The 15,309-nt window shown below is 37.7% G+C and overlaps 1 protein-coding gene across 1 annotated transcript; it reads left to right on the forward strand.

Moving 5' to 3' along the window:
- Positions 1-1,178: 1,178 nt before the first annotated feature.
- On the forward strand, positions 1,179-14,327 carry LOC132638334 (syntaxin-61-like). The gene is made up of 7 exons (XM_060355262.1): positions 1,179-1,236; positions 3,241-3,348; positions 3,613-3,740; positions 6,771-6,964; positions 13,478-13,568; positions 13,721-13,786; positions 13,907-14,327. The coding sequence occupies exons 1-7, from the start codon at positions 1,179-1,181 to the stop codon at positions 14,015-14,017; spliced, it is 756 nt and encodes a 251-aa protein (XP_060211245.1). The 3' UTR covers positions 14,018-14,327.
- Positions 14,328-15,309: the final 982 nt, after the last annotated feature.

Raw genomic sequence — 15,309 nt, forward strand, 5'->3', positions numbered from 1 at the left:
TATATATGTGGTATAATAATGATATAATATATATGTGTTTATGTTTATTTATGCATTTTTATTTAGAGAAATATTCATGGTGTATTTTGAGTAGGTAATATATATAGTATATTTCAAGTATAACTATCATTATACTCATAGTATTACTAGTATAATTAGTAGATATTATTATACTCATAATATCACTGCTATATTAATAATATACATTTTGATATATACATGAGTTCCGAAAGAACAGAAAAAGAAGTACCAAGATACAATAACCAATTGAGAAAAATGAAGAATTAGGAGAAATCAAATGCAACAACTTAAGATTTGAACATGCAAACTACGATCTTTTATAAAATGCTCTTGCTTCTATTTCACACAAAAATTTCATTTTCTCCATGTCAATAGTAAAAGCATAGAAGAATTTATGACTTTTGGGATACTTATTTTAGCGAGAGAAAGGGGTTTAGGGCGGGTGGGGGAGGGATTAATTCCTTAAAATTATCGTTGTTCATAAATTTTTGCTATTAAAATTCCACCAAAAGCACCATCAATTTTTATCCTAAAGCATATGGTAGTGGGTTTGAGGGGGAGAGAGTGAATTTGAGGGTGAAAGAGAAATTCAGTTTGAAAGCTATACACGGATGAATTTTGGAGTTATAGGATATATATATATATATATATATGGTGTTATTTTTGAAAAACTTTAAAAGTTGTGCTATTTATGTGTCTAACTTTAAAAGCTTGACCTGTGATGTAATTTTCACTCGATTGATTGTATTTGGACCAGAGAAAAGCCCAAATATGTACTGCACACAGGCCTTTATTGTATATCAGCCCAATTTCATGTTCTCTTTCTGTTTTTGCGTTAATGGCCTATTTCAAACTTCTCTCCGGTCCATTCTCCGGCGACGCTACGTTTATTTAAAGAGGATCAGTTTAGTTTGAATTTTGATAATTTCAAATGATATAAAATACCGTAAGTAAAGCTTGCTTCTTTTCACTATTTTGGCACATCTCATTTTGTACCATTTCTCAGACAACTTTAAGCTTTTATTCTCCGATTTCGTGGATCAAATTTTCTCGTTTGAGTAGAGTTGTTACAACTACTGCTTTGTTCTGATGCCTTTCATACCTATATTCACAATTATATGATTTGTGCAGGTAAACATTGTACTATTGGTGATAACATGTCTTCAGCTCAAGATCCCTTTTATATTGTCAAGGAGCAAATTCAAGAATCTCTAAGTTCATCTTCTACTATCTAGTAATATTCTAGTAGTCTTGAAAAAAAAAAAGTAAATGTCATTTGTCTAAAGTTTGCTTTTTTAATAAGTGTATTGTTCATCCTCATGAATGGGATAAAGATTTAGAAAGTTAATAACAATCGAATCCTGTGCATGCCTATATTGTAAATATGCAGTTACATAATCCAGCCAAAGTAATAGGAACTAGACCTAACACGATTCCAAATAGAAAAATAGTGGTCTTTTAGGTAGAGCAGACACATGCAAAGCAATATTTGTTGTGGTCCAGTAAATATTTTTAGTTTTCTATTTATAAAATATCATGCTTTCTATAATCAATTAGCATTGTTTACACAGGAAATGACCTATATGATGAAGGTTACTGACTAAAACATAATTTTTGATACTAGAGGGCTTCATTAAGGTGTCTTCTTTAGACATTACGGTGTATTTGCGTAGCTAGTCGTCGCGCCGATGCAAATTGCTGAAAAAGTGTGGCGACAGACATTGGGAAGGACAGCGGTATGTTTTGACCAGCACAAAAGAATGCGGATACACAAGGGGTAAGGTAGACGTATTGATACGTGGCTTGACCTACATAATTAAATCTTCGGCTGACTCTTCTATTAATTCGGTCAAAACAAACAGACTCGAACAAATGGAAGCAGGGCCAAATTCATGTATCTAATGTTTCCTAATTTCCAGATTCTGCTAACGGTTATAAGAAAATGTAAAGGATAACCTTTCAAAAAAAAATGTAAAGGATAAGGGAGGCCATTGTAGCAAAGACTTTTGAGACTAAGAATGACAAAAAAGGGAGAATGGGAAAAGGGGAAAGACGGAGGCCAAAAACCCGAGCTCAGTCATTTAAAAAATAGAGGATTTTGAAGAAGCTGAAGTTTCATAATAATTATGAAGGGTATGGGAACAGCAGTATGAGGTATGAAACAAGATCGTAGGAACTTCAAAATTATCAGTTGTAATGTAAGGGGCATTAATAGTCTTGACAAACGAAAAACTCTGAAAATGTTACTACACAAATAGAAGGTAGATAATTATTGCCTGCAAAAGACAAATAACTTGGGAACATGAGGCTTAGTTGGGCAAGCAGATCGGTATATGGGAGAAATTGCCAGACTATTGATGTTGGTAATTCTAACAATTCCAGCCAACTGTTTCAGGTGGTTCATAGGGGATTTTCGAACTGTCAAGTTCACCAACAAAGGAGTGTCAAATAACATGATTTTCGAAGTATTAAAGCTTAGTCATTATATTCATATTGGCAAGTGTTCGTTCTATAAATCCTTCACTAATATTTATGTAGAAGAAAAGTTTTGGCCTGGCTTGAAAAATAAGCCACGTAATGCAAATCCTACGATAAATGCTTAATGATTACATACTTAATGATTAGGACTGGCCTTCCATCTTACTAACCTGCCACTTCTCGAAACATAAGTCAGAGTCTAGATCTTTTAAATATCAGTTAGAAGTTTCTTCTTTCCCTCATATAACCCTACATATTGGTCACTTAGTTCCTTGGTTTCTTTCACTCTTCCCGTCGCAGTTCCTGAAACAGAGAATAGTGGCACCAGATTTTTCCTGGACGAGTGATTCTGTGATGACAGAACATAATCATTAGACTCAAGTCTATTTTTCGTTTTTGTTTACAGAAGAATGCAAAGGAATTAAAGTAATTTCTTTTAGGTAAAGCTTTTGAGGTGTGTTCTGTGAGCTGGAAAGGCCTCAAGTGTCAATTATTTTAGAAAAGAGAATAGCAAGCAAGATAAACTGAAAATTATCCATCTGTTTTACTGTTAAAAATAAAAAAGATAAACTAAGAATTTTCCTCGCGTTCGAACCTCTTAACAAACATACATTTACATAATTTTTCTTTCTCAAAAGAGAATTTTTATCGTGTTAGAATCTGTTTGTTCTCAGTCTTGCTGAAGTCTGTTGACTGCAGAATCTAATACTCTTGAATTTTCTGGTTGGTTAGATTGACAAGCTCTTGTCTTGTTTCATCAATGGGAGCAAACTCCTGCAGATAGTGGTGAGAAAGTACATCTTACAAAGGAACTTCTTGCTGCATGTGAGAGCATTGAGTGGCAGGTATGTGCCAAAACATGGCCCTTGAAACATGATCATTCTATGTCTTCCTGATTGCCTGCACATGAACGAAAAATGATGATTTCAGAGCCATATGCAATAGCTTCTTTTAAGTGTTGCACCTGTCTTAACTCTTAAGCTCGGGTTATGAATCTGTACTGACAAATCTGTCGATCTTTTCTCTGAAGGGAAAAATTAGCTTCTGCGGATGTGATTTGATATTGATCTTCTGCAGCTTTAACTAACTTCATATCCTTTTATCGATACTAAGTTCCTGTTTTCTTGATGAGAAGGTGGATCAAAACAATTGTTGTTGCAGCGAGATCTCCTTCTTGGTATGGTAATGATCATATCGAGCTTGATAAAAGAAGAAGATGGACCAGCAATGCCCATGCTCAAGTATAGCTGTTGATGCTATATGTTATGTCCCGTATTTTTATACATTGGGACAACCCGGATTAACTATGATAATTCAAGGCCAAGACCATTCCGGGAATTGAAGTCGGGACTTTTGACCTTTGATTTTATTTTGAGACATAAGTTATATATGAAATTGTTGGTATTGAACACTTAGGGAAAATTGGGACCACAATTCATAAATTTGGGATTAATTTACCATGGTTAGATTAGTAAGTGGAATTAAAATTTAATCACTTCATTAAATAATTAAGCCTAAGGGGCCATGTGGGCCACACCCGAATATAAAAAAAGGAATCAAATCTGAAAATTAACAAAACAAGGTGGAATGGTGAATCATCAAGTGGGGGAGTGATGGAAACCATATATATTTAATAGGGCATAGTGCAAATGACACTTTCAAAGTCATTTGTTGAAATTTTGCTTTCAAGAACAAGAAAAGGTACTCATAGCTGTTCGGCCAGCTTGACTTCTTTGAAGGAGAAAGCTGATTTTTATTACTTGATAAAATTTTAAGGCAAAGGAAAGGAAATGAAGGTGGAAAGGAAGGCAAGAATAAGTATAAAAGTTTAAGATACAAATTGGAGCCAAGTATCTAAGGTAAGAATTTGTCACTCTTTTTATATTTAGAATGAGTTTGGATGTGTTGTGAATATGTATAAATGTGAATTGAGTGTATAAAAAAAAAAAAATTGAATGAAGATATTGGATTATTGTTGTTGAATTTTTAAGTGAGCCGTGGGATGGGTTTAGAATGTGGTAGTGTGTATGAAGGGAATGAAAATTATGGAATTTGGTATGTGGTTATGTTGAAGCCGTGTAGGGGCTGGTTTAGGAGAATTTATGGACTGATTTAATTGATGCTTTAGTTGTTGATTGTTATGGACATTGTGATGCATTGTTTTCATTGTAAACATGTGGGTTTGATGTGTAAAAGAAATGCTATGTGTGATGAAGGAAAGCAGTCCAATTCGTGGACTGTTTTGGATTTGAATGTGTAAATAAGTTTCATATGTTGATGTTGGAACCGTGGGCTGTTTTGGAAAAAAAAAATTGTGGATTGTTAGAAATATTATGTGAATTGTTTAGAATGTTCTTGAATGTTGTTGGTATGGGTTTGGGTTAATAATCGAATGTACGAACGATATTGTGGCTTTAAAGTAAGTCATTAAATTGAATAATTAGAAAGTTGTCAATGGTGTAAAAAAGAGCTACTAATGTTGTTTTGCCTTTCGGATTGATTATTAATGATACTAGGTTGGTTATTGTGGTTGTTGTTGTTGATTTTTGAGCGATTTAAATTCTCGGGATGGCCTATTTACAGGGGAAATGCTGCCGAATTTTCTGTAGAATTGAGAGTTAGTTTGGAATGAATAATTACTTAAGTGCCTATGGTTAACATTGGATATTCATGGGCATATTTGTAGACCTTGGGGAGCCCGAGGCGTAGATTTGGATTAGCGTTAGATTGGCTAGCTTGGAGTGCGTACAAGGTATGTAAAGCGCAACCCTTCTTTCTTTTGGCATGCCTTAGTTTTCAATAGGCTATATCACGAGCCTCGAGGAAATTCTAAAATCGAAATCCGAGCATGTTATGATCCTTATATGTATTCCTTGGAACTCTTATGTATGATTTGATGAAATATGAACCAGTATGTCTTTGAAATAATCGCTTTCCGAACTTTGCATAAAAAGGTTTCACTTTAAAGAATTTCGTAATTTGTGAACACCATATCTTTCACAGAAAGGCTCGGATTGCTTCAATATTTTTGTAGAAGTTTATATGGCATATAATGAGTATATGTTCCATAGGCGGGCCCGACTCGGGTCAATGCCCGTCCGTGGGTCCCGCGACTTTCCTTTATGTAATTCGGACGACTTTTGAAAGAATTTGGTATGATTATCATTTCGAATTTCAAGTATGGTCATTTACTTATATTTGAGTCTATGATAATGATTTTATGCATATGGTTACTCATGACTCTGCTCGTGCGTTCTGTTATATCTTTCGCCGGTTCCCGGGCCGGTTCTATTATCGTGCGCGCTTTGATATACTCCGGAGTTATGTTGTGTTTATGGTTCACCGAGCTACTCGCAAAAGAGGGTCGGGTTCCACATATATTTGGTGTTATGCTGTGTATGGCATTATGTTGTGATGTGATATGTGACGGGGATACGGAGATTTGAAACATTCTGGTGTTATGTTGTGTTATGGCGCCATCGACGGGCGGGCGACCATATTCTTTTGTACCTTACGCATGACTTACATATTTTTGAAAGTAAACAAATTTTGATATGTTGGATTTATACTTATGTTCTGTACTACTATTTTGTTTATGCCTCAGATTTGTTTCTGTATTTTCTGCTTTGTATACTCAGTACATATTTCGTACTGACCCCCTTTCTTCGGGGGGCTGCGTTTCATGCCCGCAGGTACAGACGCACAGTTTGGTGATCCACCAGTTTAGGACACCCTCTTCTGCTGTTTGGAGTGCTCCTCTTATTCCGGAGCCTACATTTTGGTATATATACTTGTTTGATGCATATGTATATATTTGTTCAGGGGTACGGCGGGGCCCTGTTCCGCCATATGATCCGTTTGGTTTGTTTAGAGGTCTGTAGACGTATTTGTGGGTGTGTGTGCCTACTTCTGTACAGATGTGTTTGTATGACCCTGTTCGTTATGGCAGCCTTGTCGGCGTGCACTTTGTATATGTTTTGGACCGTTGCACCATCTGTTAGCCTTGCCGGCTTTTTGATATAAGTATATGTATATGTTTGCGCTGAAATGTGTCTGATACAGTTTGACATAGTTTGAGACGGCATATAGTGTTTATGGTCGTATATGCTATTTGGATGTGATCAGATATGGATAGGTATGTCAGGGTGCTTAAGTAGGGCGCCAGTCACGGCCTACGGGGTTGGGTCTTGACACTATATATATATATATATATATATATATTCTCCTTTGTTCCTTAAAATAAAAGAGCTAATTTAATTGCATTTAATTAGGTAGGAAGCATGAAGAAAGCAGTAGTAGCTGGAAAGGAGTCAAATGGGACAAGTACATCTAATCTTAATGGGATGCGGCGAGAACTGTTGAGACTGCCAGATTCTGATCAGAATGAGCGATCTGATGCATACTCTGCCCGAGATAATGATGACTTCATGTCATCAGAATTAGATAGACAATTGCTTCTTATGAGGTGATCTTCCTTGCATTTCTTTATATTTATTTCCTCAAATATCATGTTTATACTGATCGATAATCCAATCTCACTGAAAATATTGAGATTGAGGCGTAGTCACGGAAAATGTTGCATGCAGCTGATCCATTTATATTTTGTGAGGAACCTTCTTAATGCTTTCTCATATCGATATAGAACAAAAAAGGGAATAGATAACAAAAATCCGCTCACTCTCAACAAAGAAGTAGCTTCAGCTACCAGAATTTGCCATAATCTTGATTATCATGTGGTTCTCCACTAATGTTGGAGTCTTTGGGTTGAGATCATGTAGGATTTTTATAAGGTTGTACTGTAGGGTTTGGGACGGGTAGGATACATATAGATAATAGTGACTTAAATCCCTTATGTGGAGAGATTGCAAATTAAGAGATTTAAGAATTTTTGAAGGAAGAAGTAGCTCTGTACAGAATTTTAAGATGAAGAGATTTTTTCTTCTTCATTTTTGGTGTAAAGAATGTTTTGTGGAGGAGGCAGTATCCTTAGTAGATCTGATAGGTGCTTTGTAGCGGTTAGGATTTCATAGTTGGATCTGCTGCCTTATTTCTCTGCGTGACTGTATCTATGGTTCTGGCACTGTCCTAGTGCCTCTTTTCAATATTCAAGTTACCATTTTCAAAAAAAACATTTAACATATATTATGCATCTTGATAATAATATTTAAGCCGACTAGAAGTAGAAACTACTCCTAGCTGAGCTCTTGCTAAAGGGCTCGTACAAAAAATTGTTTCATATTATTTACATAGCACACCCACGTTATTTCACTAAGACCAACCCAAAAAAAGAACACAACCATCCAATAATTTAATTTTTTTCATAGACTGGGACTAAGCATAAAAGGTGTTACCTCTTCCACACTTAAATCTCACATAGTCCTCTATGTGAAACTCAAGTTGGAGATAGCTGTTTGGCGTTCTCATGGTTTTCAATTTTATTTATTCTCAGTCATCATGTAAACTTTCAGAAAGCCTGTTTTCTTTATGTATCATCAACCTCCCCAAGATCTTTATGTGATAATCATAACCACTCTGCCTTTGTCCTTTTAGCTTTCTGAAATTGTCTGCTCAACTTCATTAATACCTATGCAAGACGTTAATTAACTATGGACTATGTGGCAGAATCTTCTATTTGATATTGTACTATGGCGTTCTCATGGTTTTCATTTTTATTTATTCTCAGTCATCATGGGTCCATCCCATAATTTGAGGAAGGAAACATCTCCCTCATTTTAAGGAAGAAAACATTTCCCTTGTTTTGAGGAAGAAAACATATTACTTGTTTTAAGGAAGAAAACATCTTCCTTGTATTTGGCAAATTGTCAAGTGTTTGCTTGAGTCACAAATGACATCAATAGGTTCATTTCATCCCTATAAATAGGGAAGCCTTCTATCATTTGTAGTATCACCAAGAGCAAGAGAGAAAAACAGTAAGGAAAACACTTGAGTGAGATATAGGTAACAAGTGCAATGTCTGGTCAAAGTCCAATTGCCACATCATCCTTTTGTTGACTTTTTCAACCAGCCAGTGGTTAAACCGGCCCGGTTCGGTTTGAATTAGTGCAGCCCGGTTCACTCTGTTTTTGTCCGGTTTTCAGATTGGTCAGACCGGTTCCCTAGGTTGTCGACCATTCCGGATTCAACCGTGAGTCCCGTTTTGCCTGATTCTGCTTCCACAGTCCAGTACAAGCAGATTAGGTGCACTTTATCATGGAGAAATCATCATCGGATACCATGATTCCGCTAACATCCTCAAACTATAACATGTGGAAACCTCGTATGGAGGACTTGTTAAATTTGAAGGATTTAGCCGAGCCGCTTGAAAATAAAAGTGTCAAACCCGACAAGAAGACAGACGAAGAATGGGCAAGAATGAATAGGAAAACGGTCGCACAAATTCGACAGTGGATTGACCATAGTGTATTCCATCATGTCGCGTAGGAAATGAGTGCTTACAAACTTTGGGAAAAGCTTGGGAGCATATACCAAGCAAAAACGGCTCGAAATAAAACATTGTTGATGAGGCGATTGGTAAATCACAAGCTACGTAGCGGTACCTCTGTCACAGAACACACAAGTCAGTTTCACGATCTCGTGAACCAGCTAAGTGCAGCCGAATGGGTTCTCAAAGATGAAGAAGCAATATTGCTCCTAAGTTCTCTACCTGATAGCTGGGAGACTCTTGTCATCACTCTCAGTAATTCCGCCCCCAATGGTAAGGTGACCATGCAGATGGTCACGGACGCCTTAATAAACGAGGAATCGCGAAGAAAAGAAGCCGGGGTAGATCAATCATATGCCCTTGTTTCTGAAAATAGTGGACGCAACGGAGGTAGAAGCGGAGGTAGAGGAAGAGGCCGAGGCAAAGGTAGAAGTCGAGGTCAAAGTAGAGGAAGATCTCAAGTTCGAGGGAGATCACGAGAGCGGGGAAAGTCCGTCGATACCAACACTTGGTTCGAGGGCTATTGTAACTATTGTGGCAACTATGGCCACAAGAAGGTAGAGTGTCGAAAGCTTAAACGGGAGCAGCCTCAAACTAACCAGAGTTCGAGCAAGGAAGATGGTGAGACCATGGTCACCATGTCACCAGACATTGCAGTTGTTACATGCGGAGAGGAAGCATGCCTACACGTGGGCACAAATGATATTGAGTGGGTGATTGATACTGCTGCATCATTCCATGCCACTCCACACCAGGATTTGTTCAGTACCTATAAATCTGGAGACCACGGCGTTGTGAAGATGGGCAACACCAGTTTCTCGAGCATTGTTGGCATTGGTGATGTGCACATAAAAACCAGCAATGGAAGCTCACTTGTGTTAAAAGAGGTTCGTCATATTCCGGATCTGAGATTGAGTCTGATCTCAGGAGTAGCTCTGGATCGACAGGGGTATGGAAATCTGTTCAAGGATGGTACGTGGAAGCTGTCCAAAGGCTCTATGGTTATTGCTAGAGGACATATTTGTGGTACTCTTTACAAAACCAATGTAAATTTGTAACGACTGAGTCTCAATGCAGTTGAAGAAGAGACATCGCCAAACTTGTGGCATAGACGATTGGGCCACATGAGTCTGAAGGGATTGACGACTCTTGCAAAGAAAGAAGCCATCTCAATAGATAAAGACGTAACTTTGGATCCCTGTGATCACTGTTTATTCGGGAAACAACATAGAGTTTCTTTCAGTTCCACCAGAAAGAATCGTTCCGAGTTGCTGAGCCTTGTCCACTCTGACGTGTGTGGACCCATTGAAGAAGAATCTCTTGGTGGTAGCAAATACTTCGTGACATTCATCGACGACGCATCACGGAAGGTTTGGTCTTATTGTCTCAAATCGAAGGATCAAGTATTCGATCGTTTCAAGACATTCCATGCTATGGTAGAAAGGGAGACTGGAAAGAAGCTGAAATGCCTCCGATCCGACAATGGAGGCGAGTACACTTCCCGGGAGTTTTTGGCATATTGTGCTGAACATGGGATCAGACATGAGAAAACGGTGCCACGAACACCACAACATAACGGTGTAGCTGAAAGAATGAACCGCACTATTGTTGAGAAAGTCTGATGCATGCTCAGTATGGCTAAACTGCCAAAGCCATTCTGGGGCGAAGCTGTTCTGACAGCTTGTTATCTTATAAACAGGTCACCTTCAGTCCCATTGAACTTTGAAGTTCCAGAAAAGATATGGTCTGGGAAAGATATTTCATATTCTCACTTGAAAGTGTTCGGGTGCAAGGCATTTGTGCATGTATCCAAGGAGTTGAGGCAGAAGCTTGATCTCAGATCAACTCCGTGTATCTTTATTGGCTATGGAGATCAAGAGTTCGGATACAGGCTGTGGGATCCCGAAATGAAGAAAGTGATTCGAAGTAGAGACGTCGTGTTCCATGAAAACCAGTTTCATGAGTGTGCTCCAACAGTTAACAAGCAACGAAGTTATCATGCTCCAGATGATGTCCCTAAATCACCACACATTCCTCTCAACAACGAGGAACTTCATGATAATGTCCATGATGAACAAGAAAACATTGATCCGTTAAATGTTGATGATGATCAAAACGAAGAAATTCTTGAGCAGGGGGAGCCTTCACCCCAAGACGCAGCTGGAAATAATCAAGTTCGACGTTCTGCACGAGGGTTAATCCCTCAAAGGTCATACTCGCCAACAGAATGGATCCTTCTTACCAGCGAGGGGGAGCCAGAGAGCTTTCAAGAAGCTCAATCTCCTCGTGAAAAATCCAATTGACGACAGGCCATGGGGGAAGAAATGAATTCTTTACAAAAGAATCAAACATATGAGTTGGTGAAACTTCCTCCGGGAAAGAAGGCCTTGAAGAACAAATGGGTCTTCAAGCTCAAGAAAGATGCTAGCGGAAATATCGTGAAGTACAAGGCAAGGCTCGTAGTCAAAGGTTTCCAACAGAAGGAAGGAATCGACTTTGATGAGATTTTTTCGCCGGTTGTGAAGATGATGTCTATCCGAGTGGTTCTCGGATTGGTGGCAAGTATGGATCTTGAACTTGAGCAGATGGACATGAAAACAGCTTTTCTGCATGGTGATTTGGAGGAAGAAATATACATGGAGCAGCCCGATGGTTTCCGAATCCCAAAGAAAGAGCATCTCGTTTGCAAATTAAGGAAGAGTCTCTACGGTCTCAAACAAGCCCCAAGGCAATGGTACAAAAAGTTCGACTCATTCATGCTGAAACATCAATACAAAAGAACAACTGCAGATCATTGTGTGTACTTGAAGAAGTTCCCCGATGGAAAATTTATCATCCTTCTGCTCTATGTGGATGATATGCTGATAGTAGGCCAGGATGCAACTATGATCAACAACTTGAAGAAAGATTTGTCTAAGTTATTTGATATGAAAGACTTAGGCCCTGCACAACATATCTTGGGCATGAAAATCATTCGTGATCGAAAGGCAAAGAAGTTGTTCTTGTCACAAGAGGAATACGTTGAATGCGTGATCAAAAGGTTCAACATGAAAAATACCAAGCCTGTTGGTACTCCACTAGCAAATCACTTCAAGTTGAGCAAGGAAAGTTGTCCTTCTTCCGAAGAAGAAAAGAAGAAGATGAAAGCAGTGCCCTACTCTTCAGCAGTTGGAAGTTTGATGTATGCAATGGTGTGCACAAGGCCAGACATTGCTCATGTTGTCGGTGTTGTGAGCAGATACTTATCAAATCCAGGAAGAAAACATTGGGAAGCTGTCAAGTGGATACTACGGTACCTGAAGGGTACATCCAGACTATGTTTGTGCTATGGGAGAGCTAAGCCGATTTTGGAAGGTTACACTGATGCTGACATGGCAGGAGATTATGATAGCAGGAAATCAACTTCGAGTTATATATTCACATTTGCAGGGGGAGTTGTGTCATGGCAATCCAAGTTACAAAAGTGTGTAGCACTATCAACCACAGAAGTCGAATACATTGTCGCAGTTGAAGCTGAGAAGGAGCTTATGTGGCTGAAACGTTTCCTTCAAGAACTGGGTTTCCGACTAGAAGAATACACAATTCATTGTGATAGTCAAAGCGCTATGGATCTCAGCAAAAACTCGAGGTACCACTCACGCACAAAACATATTGACGTTCGATATCACTGGCTCAGAGAAGCAGTCGAGCAACATGAACTGAAGCTCTCCAAGATCAACACAAACGACAACCCTGCAGACATGCTGACCAAGGTGGTACCGAGAGACAAGTTCGAATTGTGCAAAGAACTTGTCGGCATACACTCAAACTAAAAGCTAGTGTACTCTCTTTCAGGTGTATGGGACTGGAGGGGGAGATTTGTTGGGTCCATCCCATAATTTGTGGAAGGAAACATCTCCCTCATTTTAAGGAAGAAAACATTTCCTTTGTTTTTTGAGGAAGAAAACATATTCCTTGTTTTAAGGAAGAAAACATCTTCCTTGTATTTGGCAAATTGTCAAGTGCTTGCTTGAGTCACAAATAACATCAATAGGTTCATTTCATCCCTATAAATAGGGAAGCCTTCTATCATTTGTAGTATCACCAAGAGCAAGAGAGAAAAACAGTAAGGAAAACACTTGAGTGAGATATAGATATACAGTTTAGGATTGATTTTTGTAATAGTTGAGTGTGAGAGTTGCTCCTCCTATTGTAATTCTGTTCCGGTTATGAATAGAAGACTTTTCCAATCCTAACATCATTAACCTCCCCAAGATCTTTATGTCATAATCATAACCATTCTGCCTTTGTCCTTTTAGCTTTCTGAAATTGTTTGCTCAACTTCATTAATACCTATGCAAGACGTTAATTAACTATGGACTATGTGGCAGAATCTTCTATTGATATTGTACTATGGCGTTCTCATGGTTTTCATTTTTATTTATTCTCAGTCATCATGTAAACTTCCAGAAAGCTTGTTTTCTTTATTTAGCCTTGGGAGTAGATTGCAGCTACTTTCTGGGGCACGTCTGACAACAAAATGGATGCCCTGTGCAGGCAACAGGATGATGAGCTAGACGAGCTTAGTGCTAGTGTAGTTAGAATTGGAGATGTCGGGCTCACCATACACGATGAGCTTCTTGCACAGGTGAGATTTAGTTTCTACTAGTGTAACCTGCTTAATCAGTTGCTTGAATTTCTTGGTACTTAACAAATGCAGCAGCTTTGCTAATTTTCTCAATCTTCTATTGAAACTCCTTTGGAGGAAAATGTAGTTAAATCAATATATGTTCCTTGCAGGACAAGAGCGTAAATGAATTGGGCATGGAGATGGACAGTACATCTAATCGTCTTGATTTTGTTCAGGTGATTGCCAGTGCTTCTCTAGTTTTCAAAATTCTCTCCATTTGTTTGAGCGACATCCTCTGTGAACATTTATAACTGTTAATAGTATTCTGATCATGCGGAAACCACAACTTGGTGCAGAAAAAGGTCGCCATGGTAATGAAGAAGGCCAACGTCAAGGGACAGATGATGATGATCTGTTTTCTGATAGTTTTGTTCATTGTCCTTTTCGTTCTAGTTTTCTTGACCTAGTTTCATTTGTTTTCTGATAGTTTTGTTTTATTCCATTCATTCTGATTTTCTCGACCTAGTTTCATTTGTTTTCTGATAGTTTTGTTTTATTCCATTCATTTTCATTTTCTCGACCTATTTTATGTATGTATTGTTAGGGAATAATAACTGGCTTCCATACATCATATATAAATTGAAAATCCTGGCATCGAAACTAAGTACAGGTTTTGTCATATTCTAACAAAAAGCGAAATAATAGTAGAGTATGTTACTTTGGACTTGCTTACAATTTGTGTTGGATTGAGAGGCCATTACGAGATATATTTTTATATGAACGCTTGAGCAGCTACGTATTACTTCTTCGTTTCTTTTTACTTGTCCACTATGTATTTTACACTCCTCTTAAAAAGCATTGATCAAATGTTTGTTTTACTAAATTACACTTACTAATGTTAATTAATATCAATTAATACTCTCACTAATCTTCGGATCATCAAATGTTACCCTTCGCCCCTGTGATGCCACACTACCTAAAATTAAAGATTTTGAGCTTGCATATTTGAGTTTTTCTTTTAGTTTTTAAGTATGTTGAAGAATTGATTTAGTATGCTAAATCTTGGATGTCAATATTTTACTAAATTAGCACTCGTTAAACAAATTACCTTGTTTAATTATGTAAAGCATTTTAAAATGTTTGAATTAGTAAATGTGTATAGGCCGTCAAACAGACAGAAATAGTGAAGCCAATCAAACGCTTATTTAATTTCGTCAAGTAGTGAAAATAGATATGGATATTGCCTAATAAGGTAACCATTTAAACTGTGGCTGAATTCATGAACAAGCAAAAAACAACTTGGAAACAAGTGGCCATCCATTTTTTCATGGTTCATATTTGATTAGAGAAAAAAACACCCCACCTATTGGGACATCGACAAATCAAAAAAAGAAGTTCCGATTTGGAATTTTTTGTTATCCCAACGAAGTGAAACTAAGTTAATTTTGAAAACATGTACAGAAAGAAAAGCAAAAATAAAAGCCGAGACAGCGAGATATTTTTTTTTTTTTTTTTTTTGGTCATGAGACATAGAAAACAAATACCCTTCCAATGTTGAGACCAACAAGTATCTTAGGGGAAATGATATTATGTCTCTCAACTAACCTAGTTTGTGAATATCGACATAGCTTGTGTGCCTTTCTTCCATCCCAACACAAAGCTCAAAACTAGCATTGAGACCCTTTGAATTAGTTGATTCTTAATAGATAATAAAAGCTTTAAGGGGAAAAAATATTTCAAATGTTGAAACTGATTTTAT

Source organism: Lycium barbarum, chromosome 4, assembly GCF_019175385.1.
Source record: "Lycium barbarum isolate Lr01 chromosome 4, ASM1917538v2, whole genome shotgun sequence".
Classification (NCBI taxonomy): domain Eukaryota; kingdom Viridiplantae; phylum Streptophyta; class Magnoliopsida; order Solanales; family Solanaceae; genus Lycium; species Lycium barbarum.